Here is a 14358-nt window from a genome sequence, read left to right as displayed (position 1 = left end):
GACTTTCTTGGGTAATAATTATAAGACTGTCTAACACATATATCAATTTTTATTCTCCCTTTTCTTGATAAGACTCTGGGTTTGGAACATTCTTTGTGTCACATTTCACCGCACACCATTCATCTCCATCATTATTTTATCTTCCAAATCGTCACATTTCATCTCCATCATTTGACCACCCTATCCACATGACATAATTTAAATTGTAAAACTTAAATTTTAAAATTTATCTTCTAAATCAAATTGTACTATATAGATAGTGTGCGATGCAAGTGCTTTCAAAAAGAATTATTCTAAACATAATGATGCAAAACAATAGTTAAAATTTGAGTCCATCTAAGAAATGGAATAATGGATTGAGTATCTAATATAACTTACATATAAATTGCTCGAGCCCAAATAAACTATTTTGTTAATTCCGGGGACTGAAAATGAACAATTCATATCTCTCGACTATTTTATTGAAAAGATTTAAGAAGAAAGAAATGCTATAGACTTTCACTGAACCGTGCCACGGCATGGGTGTTTGTAGCATCAAAAGTTTTATATGGTATACATGATTACCAATATAGATAAGATAAGTGAGGCTTCATGCTGATACATCAGAAGATGATCCACTGGCAATAATCTTTTGCATTGTGCCAATAATTAAGAAAAGAGAGATCCTCTTGCATTTGATAGATGATGACGATGATGATTATGATGATGACGACGGTGGCACTATTACATCTGTACACTGACTGGATGGACAAGCCAAATGAAAGTACTACAAACCTACTTGAATCATGCCAGTGGCAATTGCTATTAGTCTTTTTTGTAAAGATAACTGCAACTCACTGCTCAGCTATTAAAGCCGAGTTATCACCATTTGAGTAAGTAACGAGATTGTTGTTTGTATGGATTCCAGTTACGCAGTCCGAATCATTAGCTACACCTTCACCCTGATCATGGTTGAAAATGCCCAAAAATAAAACAGACAGATGCATCATTAAAATTGTAGGGACAATGTATGAGTAATGTCGATAAAACAATATTGGTAGCCTGTTACCTATACACTTCATGAGAAGCATACCTGCTCAGGTAGAGTCAGAGAATGATCATGGGTTTTCTTGGAAAGATCCCTCAAAGCCCCCTGCAGGGTTCCATTGTCAAAAAGTAGGATGATATTGAAAGCAGCGAAGAAGGTGCAGATGCACACAGAAGCCAAGCAGATTTATAGGTTTTTTTTTTCTTTGGTAAGACATCAAGAGCCGAGCATATTTTAAAAGTAATGCCCACAAAGAATGTCTAAAGTTAAGGGTTCAATTGAAGGATGGAATGAACCTATTATGGTTGAAAATTTGGCAGGGCAGAGTATAATAAACAAGAGTAAGCAGAAATCTAATAATCATAAACTGTGCAAGGTGAAGAAAAGTCAGATACAACAATAAAGGTTTCTGGCATACTCATCCAGCGATTCATGATAAGTTCTAGCAAATATCACCAAGATGAACAAGTCAAGACTGTAGGAATTATCCGCATTAGGTGTGGAAGATGTCCTCGTGGAGAAACAGAACGTGTATTAACCAGATTTAAATTCAGTTAATTTATCTTAGAATGTCACCATGATGTGGTGATTAAACTATTAATGCAAACAAAGATATTGCCAGACCGCAACCACCAGTTTATTGGGTGGCTGAAAAACACAAGCAGTACGTATAACCTGATATATCTTACATCATCTAAAGAAAGACAAATGACCAACTTCAGGCGTCAAGATTTTTTAATAATTTTACCTCTTTCTAATCAGGTGTACCTATTGTATAAAACTGTGTACTTAGATTCACTTAGTAATAAAATCATCTTAATTATTAATTAAATATATTGTTGGTAATTAGCTTTGTTTAGAACTGAGGTGGGCTGGTACAGGAAAGATCTCAAAATCTGCTGATATGAACTACCTTCCCGAATATATAAAATGAGAAAAGAAAATAGAAGTTCTCACGTACTTATTACAACTATTGGCCCCATGTCTTGAAATTCTTGCTTTTCTTTATCGAACCCTATATTTGACTCCACAATCCACATATCATATCTATCAATCTTGAATCTACAAATGATATATCAACCTTGAATCTAAAACGCATAAAACATTAGCAGACAAGTGAATCAAAAGCATGAGCATTAAGATGTGGCATGCAACATTGAATCAATGAATCGAAGATAGACAACATTTTTAAAACAGTTAAAGCATTAAAAATACAAATTTTTTCATGCCTACCATAGAACACTTGAGGATAATAAGTAAGCAAATAATTCTAGATAATACTAACCCTGTTTGCCCAAAAAAGTCCACAGGCATTGCAAAGAGACCTTGGACCAGCTGGCCCCCGCCGCATCATTGGAGTGGACTTTGAACTTATGCCGCAATGTGTACATCTAGGCAAGCATGAAAAAATACAAAAATTAAAAAGACGTAAAATAAAATATTAAGATGTAAATAAGGCTTAGCAATCTGATTATATATATTAAAACAACAGGAAAAATTAAACATTATAAACAAAAGAGAAAAATTCACATCCAACAGTATCTTGGAGGTAACAATGTTTGAGATTAAACTCACGAGGCTTCTTGTGGATTATCATCTTGCCCTGACTCCTGGAGTGCACCCCAATTATAAGCTCCTTCAGACTTTTTGGAAGAAGTAAATTGGCCCTTATTACGCTGCATCCTGGTGCAGTATAGAATATAAGAATCAGAAACAGAAAAGCCTAGATACATACAAAGTGTCACAACAATAACGACTAGCAAAAACAAATAATTCAAGACCAAATATAAATGGTACTAAGTTGAAAAATAATTAAAATTGTTCCCACCCCTCCTCCCCTCATAGTTTTCTTAAACAAGATTTCACGAGACATGTTTTGCAAAGAATATGGCACTAAAATAGATTCAATAGATCATTTGTAAGAATGAGTCTTTTTTTTATGTAAAAATCATTCTAATGATGCCAAGGCTTGGAAGGAAGACCAATCATCTTATTAGACTGAAACTAGACTACCATGCCCACCTAGCCAAGAAGCTTTTGCGGTGGTGGTTTTATTTTTCCTGTTTTAAGGGGAGAAGTTCCAAGAACATAATATAAATCCTTAGGGAAATAGTGTTCATATTATTTTGATTGACTATCAACAAAAAAGAAGTACATTGGGGTACACAACAACTATACCTAGATAGAGAAAAAGATAAGAGCAAGAAAATCCTGGAGACTGAAACTAGAGAGACACAGATTATCATCATCTAATGGAACAATTCATTAAAAAAGAAAGGCTTGAGATTCTTGATGGTCCTTGTATTGTCTCCAAAGCTCTGATCATTTATTTACTTCCATACACAACACATCAAGCAAATCTAGATCAATTTCCACAATGTCCCACTATGATGGTTATCGGTGCACCCCTACAGAAAGCCAACAGCTCTACCACCCAACTAAGTCCGTATTAGCTAGACACAACTTGCCATGATGCACTAGCTACCTCACAGTGTAGTAAAAGATGATCCACAAATTCTCCATACTTCTACGACATGCAGCACCAATCGACCATCATCACATGTCTCTTCCTCAAATTGTTCAAAGCAAGGATCTTCCATGCACAGTCGTCCAAACAATGAAAGTTGCTCTCAAGGCCTTACTCCAAATGGACTTCTATTGGAAAATAATGTTGTAATGGAAGGCAAATGAATTGTAGAATGACAACCTCTTGTACCCATTTTTGGGATAAACTCTGGCGCATTTAATCTTCTACTCCCCACCTCACTCTAAAAGAATACAGCTGATCATAAAACAAGGTAATGAGGCCCACCCATCAATCGTGTGCCATACAAACATATTACACTTCCCATTGAGGAGAGTCATTGATGAGTTCAAAGCTATCTGCCATCAATGCATCATACCAGAGTTTTATTGTGTTTTCTTCCCCCCCATCTCATATCTGATGTGTTGGGAGAATTCCCCCAAAACCCTCCAAATGATCTTCCATAACCCCACCTCATAATTCTTACTCGCCTCATTTGTGCTGCAACTAATTCACTGCCGTACTTTGCATCTAACACCATTCTCTAAAGGTTATCTATTTTATAAGCATAGTGCCAAAACCACTTCCCCATAAGGTCTCTATTGAAGGATAGTAGGATACTAACCCACACCACCTTCAAGGACTAGGGAGCACACCTTGGCCCATTTCACTAAATGGAACTTCTTCTACTCCCCCAAACCACCCCATAAGAAATCCCTGTGTAACTTCTCATTACATTCCATGCCAACAGGGATGGGAAACAAAGAAATATAGTAAGCGGGTAAGTTTGAAAGAGTATCGTTAATCAAGGTTACCCTGCCTCTCCTAGGCATATACAACCTCTTTCATCCAGCCAATCAACATTCAAGTTTCTCCATATTACCTCATAAACCACCCCATAAGAAATCCCTGTGTAACTTCTCATTACATTTCATGCCAACAGGGATGGGAAACAGAGAAATAAAGTAAGCGGGTAAGTTTGAAAGAGTATTGTTAATCAAGGTTACCCTGCCTCTCCTAGACATATACAACCTCTTTCATCCAGCCAATCAACGTTCAAGTTTCTCCATATTACCTCTCAATTGTCTTGGCTTAAACCGAGTTTCCAAGAGGAGATCTAAATATAGGCAATGAAGACAACCACCATCCTAAGATATGGGCCAAGCCATCAATATTATGGTTATTATCTACACTGCCCACAAAAATTGAAAAATGCACTATGGAGATGCATGGGGGAGCCATTCATTAAGATTGAAAAAAGCATTGTGGAGATGCATTGAGCTATCCAGCCGAACCATTTTTCCAAAAACCACACCTCCTCAGCAACAAGAAGTCCCAATTCATATCATTGTACATCTTTTCTAAGTCTGACTTGCATGGAATACCTGGCTAGTTGCCCTGATCTTAGTCGGCCGTCCAAACACACAATAAGAGAAAATTAGCCCACCCTTTTCCCTAAAATGTATTATATTTGCTTTTATATTTAATCGATGCCTCCTAAAAAAGAAGCAATAAGAAAAGAAGATAAAAGTACATGCATACCACATCCAATGAGCTACTCGCCCAAAGAAGATAAAAATATTCTTCATTTAGAGAGTATTAAAGCAATATTAGATTTTATTTTTAGTTCTAAATGTGTAGAAAATTCATGGAGGGTTTTGACGGCTAGGTTCATGAAGGATACTCATTCGCCAAAAGAGTGCACAAAGTTTACAAAGGTGGTCTTTTTTCATAAGGTAGTTAGACTTTGACAAATCTAAATTTCCAAAATGCATGGAATTGTCCAAGTAAAAATAAACTAGTACACACAACAGTGTTGAACTCTTACATCCACCAACTCTAGTTTTTTTTTTAATGGTGTGAAACCACAAAAAGGCAGGGCCCTTCGAGTCCTAACCCTGGGAAGTAAATTCCGGATACATGACCCCAGTCATCAAAACCATGTACTAGGTAATCCAGGGGGAACCATCAGCATAAAATATAACCTAGAAGCGTAAGAATCAACTGTTCATGCCAAGTTCACCCTTTGACTTAAGGCTGAGCACAGACGGAGTTGGAGTCAGAGTCAGAGTCGAAGTGCCCTACCTCCAACTCCGACTCTGATTCACATAGCTTCCGATCCGACTTCGACTCCGACTTGTCCAAGCCGAGTTGGATTTGGGCTTTTTTTCTTAACCCATTTGAAATTTCAATTCGACAATCTTGGGCTCTCACTAATCGGATTTGGGCTTCCAGATTTTAGTTTTTTTTTTTAATATTTTTTCAATTTCAATTTTATTAAAACATAACCAAAATTGAAAAAATAAACCATTGTACAAATTATTGTTATTATACATTAGTATTATATTTTTTGATAAGTAATAATATTATGTATATATATCAATAGGAGTAACCAAGTAAACTAGACGTATACAAGAAAAACATCTAGCCCATACAAGAAAGCCCATAAACCCAAAAGCCCAAGAAAACCTACCCAAAAAACACCAAACCCGAATTGGAAAACTATCATTACACCTCCTCGACCCCATCCCCTAGATTCCTTAAAACTAATCCTCAACCCGAACATCACAAAGCCCTCCCTTTACCCTTCCCTCAACTTGAGCTACCTCCCTTAGTATCATAGTTGATTGCCCATGAAAGATTCTTCAACTCTTAGCTTTTCTTAAACTTAGAATTGGTTTCAAGCGCGTGGCTCGCCTCGATTGCAGTGAGTAGTGTTTTAAATTGGTCTTCATATTCTCCCTGTTCTCCATATGAAAGTCTCAGGGTTTGTAGAAACCCATTATCTTTATTTAGAATCCAATCAGATGTTGAACCCGCTATATCGTTGATTGGAGGAAGAGAAACCAAGGGAACGACATTATCCCCAACCACAGTACTCGACTGCACTCCCGACTCTAAACCTTCTCCCACACGGGGCACCAATGCCAATTCTGAACCTTCCCCCACACGAGGCACCAATGATAATTCCTTCCCGCCCAATGGTTGCTCAACATCTATATGGTTGTTGTCCCCTCCATCTGTTGCCATTGCAAATTCCTCCCCTCCATCAACATTGTGTATATTAGCTCCACCCCTCGATGATCCTTGCCGTGCTGCTTCCTCAAGAGGGGAAGCACTACCTTCTATTGCCCCGTTTGCATCTTCTAAAAGAGGTTCGACTGTATCTTCCAAAATACTCGAGACCTTGGAGGGACCCCCGTCTTCAACTACAAATGAACCCTGGACAAAAGGACCAACTTCATCTGCAACTGGAGCCTGAGACTCTACAGCTCCCTCAAAAGGCATAGTGACATTGGCATGAACAAAGATGCCAGCGTCCAACGACCCTATCGTCGACACACCCTTTGCCTGCACACTTTCCGGCACACTTGGTAGCACACTTGTACCCACAACTAGGTCCAGCCCTTTATCCACTTTAATCATTAGATCTCTTACATAATCCATACCTCCCTCCAACTCACCCAATGTCACCTGAGATCTTTTGTCTCCTACAAGTGCATTGCCCTTTCTTTCTTCCGCTGAGCTGATCTCGGCCTGACTACCTACCAGTGACCTCAACACCACTGCGTACGAAGCACCTTTGATTGAGGAAGGCCTTCCCACTGTTTTTCTATCAACAAACTCCCCACTTCTAGTAGTGGCTTTGGATTCAGTGACACTTAGAATGGATTGCAGAAAGCATGTCCATCCAATGCCATTTGCGCCCTCCGGAATAACCAACAAACCTTTCGTCCTTCCATTTCGGAATTCAGAAAGCTGCAGAAAACGCCCCTTGCATTAACATGATGTTGAATGCTAAAAACTCCATTACCCATCCTTAACTCTCTGAAGAAACCTTCATGGCAGTTAAGTTCTAAACAATCCTCAATCCCCTTAGCCACCCACAAAGTTGTCGTCCCCCCTAGATACATGAACTTAGCTATCATTTTGCTACGTTCAGAAATATGAAAAATATTACCTCCCTCTTTCGTAAAAACAAAAGTTTTTTATTCAACTTTCAACTGCCTCTCTCCTGCCAATTGGGACGAAACTGCATCGTGCTTCGTCGTCATTGTCAAACCCACTGCAAATTTGTTCCCACTGCTTCCTATTGTTCCCGCTTCATCCTCTTAAGGTAAGTAAAAAAATAAACAAAAATAATAAAATAATAAAATAAAATAAAAAAAGATCTGAAGGAGGCCCTAAGTTAACAGATTTTTTGCCAAAAATCCCTGAATTATCAGAGAAAACTACCAATTGTCGGAGGATGACCTACGTCGAAGGCCCACAAAATGGTCGCTGGAGTCCGTCAAAGCAGTCTGTATCGGTGGCTAGTGGAAAGGCTCGAATCACAATTTGCCGGAGGAGGTAACGGAAGAGTAGCAACAAAATCCCAATCGCCGGAGAAGGACCGACGTCGGAGACCCACAACGGAGTCGTCTGGGTCAATCGATCAAATCTGTGATGGAATCAAAGTACTCGGTGGCTAACGCCGTCAAAGAAACACACAAAAAGTCGAAAGAGTTCGCCGGCGAGGATGCGGCGTCCCTCTCCGATCGATGGTGGGTGGGGGTGGCGGCGGGAAGCAAGGTTAGGGTTTCTCTCAAACTCACTGTTCACACACGGGTTACGGCTTCGTCCGCTACATTAGGATTATATATTATTATATGTTAATTTTTATACATTAGAATTACATGTTATTATACATTAACTATTATACATTATTAGTACATGTTATTATACTTTAATTATTATATATTAGTATTACATATTATTATAAATTTATATATTTGTATTTATACATAATACATTAATATTAAATGTTATTATACATTTGTTATTATATAATTAGTATTACGTATTATTATACATTAGTATTTATACATTAGTTATTATTATACATTAATGTTACATATACTAAACTATTATTAGTGAATTTAGTCTGTTTATATTATAGTATAAGCATATTATTTTATAATAATTTGCTCATACTAGTATATTATTGAATTTAATTAACTATATAAGTTATAATTATATAAAATATATATATGATTAATATATAAAAAATACATATATTTTTATAAAATATGTATAATATTAGAGTCGGAGCCGGAGCTGGAGTCGGACAATCAGAATCGGAGTCGGAGTCGGAGTTGGTACATTGCCACCAGAGTCGGAGCTGAGCCGGAGAGGAGTTGGTGCAGAGTTAGGGTCGGATTTTTGCTCAGCCCTACTTTTGACTCTTGGTAGCACCTGACAGATACATCCACCTAAACAGTTTGATATCGATCCATATCAAATAAAAACCATGGAAGGTTTTTAATTTATTTATAAGTAGAATCCTTAGAATTGTAGACAGTAGTTTGAATCAAAGAGCTATTTAAGAAATAAATGAACTGGATTTTAACCAAACCTGAGAGCAACCTCTTGACGAACACTATATCTAACTTTCTTATCGAAGCATCTCTCTTTTCTCTTCTGCCGGAACCTATTCAATGAAGCTGCTCTTTGTGGTTGACTACACTTTACAGGGTACTCCATCACACCACCCTATAGAAAATGCAGTCGATTAAAAAAAGCATCCCATAACATTTTAAAATACAAATGTCCAAAACATTCATGGTTTGAGGAAGTACCCTCTGGTTCTGAGGCAACATCTCCGCTTGTGGGCCTGAAGATAGTTCGCATCCACCTAGAAGCAGCAACACTGCTTGAACCTTACAATGCAAACCAACAACACGACTTCATAATCAAAATCTCAGAAACATGTAGAAGCTGAACCACAATCCTATGTTTAGTTGCCGATAAATTTTCGGAGAGAAAAAGTGGAATTTGGGTTGATCTTTAGTTGCATGCTGCTTCGTTTTCATCAAAATAGGTGAAATTTAAATCTCATTGAGCTCATTTGATTTTAGAGTTTAGTTATCTCAAGTTCCAGATAGAAAAGATCAAACTTTCAAAATTTCAGATTCTTTCCTCTTCCAACATTTTCTCGGCGCCCAAACAGCATATCAAAAGAAACACTAAGAAACCCTAAACCAGATAATTGAGAAGCATTGCACCTTATCGGGGGTAACAGAGTCGAACACATAAACTTGGCCTCGAAACGAGAGCGTGAGCTGGCTGGTGCCGTCGTGACGCTGAATCACCATCTCCGAGGCTCCACCATCACTACCACCATGACTGTACACAGCGTCAGCAGTGACGTCATCGACTACACCGCCTACTGAGCCGGCAGCGTCGTCAATTGAGTGGGCTTCGTAGCGAATAAGGGAGTTATCGATTGACTCGGCGCCGGCACCGGCGCCGGAAACGTCGTCGTCCTCAGCTGCCGCGGAGATCTGATTGGGCATGTTTAGGGTCTGTGAGTGTCCGTACATTGGGATTTTCGTAATTGAAGCGAGTGTAGATGGGGCATTACAGAGGCAAACGAGCGCAGCGAAGAAAACCCTAAATCTAGGGTTGGGAAAGGGAAATAACGGGGAATATATGCCTGTATTTTAGAAGAGAGCGATTGTTGTCTTTGGAGCTTTTGGAGCTCGGGAGAGGACTGTATGCAATGGAGAAAAGGTGGCCCTGGAAATAGTGTAGGTATTTACCATGAATGCCCCCCGGATTTTGTGGCTTTATTTTTTTCTGATTTTGTATTTCTATATATTTTTTTTAATTTTAAATAAATCTGATTTTTGTCACTTAAGTAAATAAATTGGATATTCAAACGTTTAGATTCATAAGTGATCTCAGCTCATCTCAACTCATCTCAGCTCATCTCAGTTTATCTCAACTCATCTCACTACTATTCAGCAACTTGAACTCATAAATCTCACTACTATTCACAACTCATCTCATTACTATTCACAATTCATCTCAGCTCATCTCAAATCATCTTAAGTCATCTTCGAATTCAAACGTCTCGATTTCTTTATTTGAAAATAAAAACTATTAAGAATATGTGATCTCAAATAATTAGAAGTAAGTTTTCAAAAATGTGTTGGGGACTCAAATTCGACCCAAAATACATACCTAAACCTTATCTCTTTTTTTTCAAAGGGACAAACCTTTTCAAACTCAAACTCTTGGACTTTCTGCATATTTAGTTATACAAAATTAAATTAACTCATATCATCTCAACTCATCTTATATAATCATTATAATTTTCTTAAATTCTCACATAAAATATAATAAATAATTTAATTTTTTTAAATCTCAAAACAAAATTAATATTTAAAAAAATATATTATAACAATGAGAAATTCTATTTACAGTCTCCAAATGAAGACTGTGTATACAAACCTATTGATATATTTCATTAAATAGAAATTATTTTAATTTGAGAAAGATATTATTGTAATTTAAAAAATATTTTAAAAACAAAATTATTCAGCATTGCATGAGTAGTCTTCAAATAGAGATTGTACGTAACATTATTCTATAACAAATATCACATCTCATTTCATATGAACTACAAGGCTTTAAGGGAATCGATAAGATTTCTATTCGTTTTTAAATTTTGAGAGTATTAATTTTATTTATTGCTTAAATGATCGGAGAGAATATGATATCATAGGGTGAACTAGGACCCAAAGAAAATTCATAGTAGTAAGGGTAAGCCCATGAGCTATATTTGAGTTGGCCCAAACAAAATTCCATTGAGACTGAATAGAGCTAAAGTCTCACGGCCCAAATCCCTATTGGGCCAGCAAAGGCCAGCGCGTACCTAAGGGGTAGGACTTACAAAGTCAATGTTTGGAAACATGGAACGTCAGTTCTAATTCAGAAAAAAATTTGAATCCCATTTATTAGAAGACAGGTTAAGATCTGCTCAGTACAAACATGAAATGATTTTCTTGAAGTACATAGATAGACATTAATTAGAAGAGAACAATGAACAAACGTGTGAAATAAGCTAATTCCAAGGAGGTGGAGAACACTCGATTTTGTTTTATGTATTTGTTACGTTAATGTTAATCTACGAAAGACACAGTTTCCAAGTATATGTGTGCATTATTAAACCTAAGCTGGTATTCAATGTTCTTGTTCACGAGCAATCCATATCATCGTACGACCACCTTTATTTTATGACGAGGGGCTATGAAAAGGACGAGGAAATAGTTGAGAAAGATGAAGATTAGGAGAGGTTTGGATTTAAAATTCACCTTAATTTAACTTATCTCAATTTATCTCATCTCATCATTATAATTTTTTTAAATTTTCACACAAAATATAATAAATAATTCAATTTTTTTAAATTTCAAAACAACTTTTTTAAATTTCTATACAAAATATAATAAATAATTCAACTTTTATTCTACTATTTATAAACCATCTCAACATATCTTAACTCATTTATAAATCCAAACCTCACCTAAAGTAGATATGCCACGTGGAACTATCTAAGGTGTGGTTGATATAAAAGTATGAGTGCACAATTTCCAAATTTTTGGGGCCACTCAAAGTATTTACATATGAAAATCATCATTTTATAACACCTTTAATCAAAATTATCACTTATTTCAAAATTTTAAATTAATAAAAAGGATCAATTTTTTAAATTAATAAAAAGAGGGCGTCCAAAGTGAGCTTTCACATGCCAAGACATATAATGCTTGATATAATGTCAGGAGTTATGCATTGGCCAATAAAGTGGCATAATGGCCACTTGGTTACATGGAAATGACTATAATACACCTCCTCTCCATGTTAAATATGATACGAAACTATAAAATCTCTCTCATAAAGAATTTTTTCTAGTCTCAATATTTAAGTTATGAAATTTGTGAATGTTGTTATAGTTTTACCACGTAGAATACTCCACTATCGATATGAAAGATTACAAATGAATAAATATGACGATAGAGAATCCGTGAAATAACTGTACTAAATTTATGATTTACCAATGAGATAGTATTAATTCTATTATATACTTTAATCTAGTATTTTTAACAATTTGATTATGCATTTTATATCTTTAACACTTTATATTGTATTTTCTTTATCGTTCAAAATTTAAAAACTTAGTCTCTTGTATGGTGAACATTAAAAATAAAGATTCGATATATTAAAATCTAAATATTTTGTTAATGTATTTTTGGGTCAAGATTGAGTGACATAATGTGATGGAATGATTAATGATGGTTCTTGGACGGAGGAGCCGTGCTTGGAGTGCTTGTCCATGTATTGAAATGGATATAAGTGCAAAGAATAAAAAATGAGAGATACCGAGATTTATGTGATTTGTCATTAAGTTATGTCTACGAATCTTTTGAAGTTGAATCTTATTATATTTGGTTATTTTACAAGTTTTCGTGATGTTACTTTTCTCTCAACTACTCTACTGTCATATCTATCTCCTTTCAGATTATGTCACTTTACAGTTGTATGACAAGCCTCTCTATATCTCTCTTGTGATTTTCTCTCTTTCTTCTATTAGTTGAGCTATGAAATTTAGTCTTAACAGATAACCAAATTGTATACCCAACTCCCCTCGTCACAATTTGTATATTGATAGTGTAAGAGCAATTATATACCCAACTCCCCTCGTCACAATTTGTATATTGATAGTGTAAGAGCATGTTTGGAAAAAATTTTCATCCAATTTTCATCTCGTCTCATCTCATTTCATTCTATCTTATTTTCTTCCCCAAGTCTTTTGAAGGTGAATCTCATCATATTTGATAATTTTACAAGTTTTCGTGGTGTCACTTTTCTCTCAACTACTCCACCGTCACATCTGTCTCATCATTTTTACTTATGTCACTTCACAACTGTATGATATGCCTCTCTGTATCTCTCTCGTATCTTTTCTATTTCTTCCGTCATTTAAGCTATAAAATTTAGGCTTAACAGTTAACACAATTGTATACCCAACCCCTCTTGTCACAATTTGTATATTGATTGTGTAAATCTATGTTCTGTCCACTATATTTTTGTTTTACAAGAAAGGAAACGTAACATTAAAGATCCAAGTTTAACTCTTAACTGTATCTCTCTACCTCCTCGCCTCATGCATATCAGGTATCATTATCTGCTTCATTAGTTAGTTGATCATCAACACTTGTACTCCAAAGTTACAATATCTCAAATTTGATATAAGAGTGTATTACAATGAAATTCCTATGAATTGAGCCACAGAAGTATTTTCAAATTTAAATAATTTTTAACAAGTTTTTTATATTATCGTATCAAAAGTTAATAGATCAATATCTCTATAAGTATTTGTCTAAACTTAAGGGTTTCAAGTTAGAGAGATATTCACATTATATGCATCATATAATATTTATTAAACATGTAATATTGCATGAAAAATTGAAATGAATAATATTATCAAATAAAAAAAGTATCGGGCCTACAAAGAGATTATATCAAAATAAGTTTACAAACTAACAATTGATTATAATACGTCATATCTATCTTATAATAAAACAACATTATAATCTAACATAATGTATAATATCGCATTACTTTATAAACTTTATAAAAAATTTTTATTTTATAAGGTTGTCAACATGGTGACTATTACTCCACAAATAAAAGTTGTGTCTGTTCTTAAATTATTTTATTATTATTTATAAATTATTTATTATTATTTATAAATTATTTTATTATTATTTATAGATAATTTAAAATATTTTTTAATATCTAAATAGAGCCTGAGGCCTTGGTCAAGATCAGTGTTTTAAATTTTGTACCGTACAGGTTGGTACGGTCGAAATTTTTCGTTTCAGCCGTCCGGCCGGTACAGGTACTATAGCTGTTCCGTACCGACTAAAATACCGGCCGGTACGGCCGGTATCGGCCATATCGGACTAAATTTCGGCCTATATTT

General features: G+C 35.6%; 1 protein-coding gene across 1 annotated transcript; it reads right to left on the bottom strand.

The window, feature by feature from the left end:
• Positions 1-426: 426 nt before the first annotated feature.
• LOC108988673 (GATA transcription factor 25-like) lies at positions 427-10124 on the bottom strand. The gene is made up of 7 exons (XM_018961996.2): positions 9596-10124; positions 9170-9250; positions 8947-9083; positions 2603-2710; positions 2313-2418; positions 1073-1132; positions 427-941 (listed from the first exon to the last, which is right to left on the bottom strand). The coding sequence occupies exons 1-7, from the start codon at positions 9911-9913 to the stop codon at positions 834-836; spliced, it is 918 nt and encodes a 305-aa protein (XP_018817541.2). The 5' UTR covers positions 9914-10124; the 3' UTR covers positions 427-833.
• Between the last annotated feature and the right edge of the window lie 4234 nt (positions 10125-14358).

This window comes from Juglans regia, chromosome 8 (assembly GCF_001411555.2).
Source record: "Juglans regia cultivar Chandler chromosome 8, Walnut 2.0, whole genome shotgun sequence".
NCBI lineage: Eukaryota > Viridiplantae > Streptophyta > Magnoliopsida > Fagales > Juglandaceae > Juglans > Juglans regia.
The sequence above is the reverse complement of the archived record's forward strand: the minus strand, read 5'-3'. Positions and strand labels throughout refer to the sequence as shown.

Bases quoted from the DNA above. Each gene is read 5' to 3' on its own strand.
- LOC108988673 (XM_018961996.2), bottom strand. From the start codon at position 9,913: ATGTACGGACACTCACAGACCCTAAACATGCCCAATCAGATCTCCGCG. The intron at 9,251-9,595 runs GTGCAATGCTTC...TTGCATTGTAAG, and splicing joins ACTCTGTTACCCCCGATAAG to GTTCAAGCAGTGTTGCTGCT. The intron at 2,419-2,602 runs GTGAGTTTAATC...ATGCTTGCCTAG, and splicing joins GATAATCCACAAGAAGCCTC to ATGTACACATTGCGGCATAA.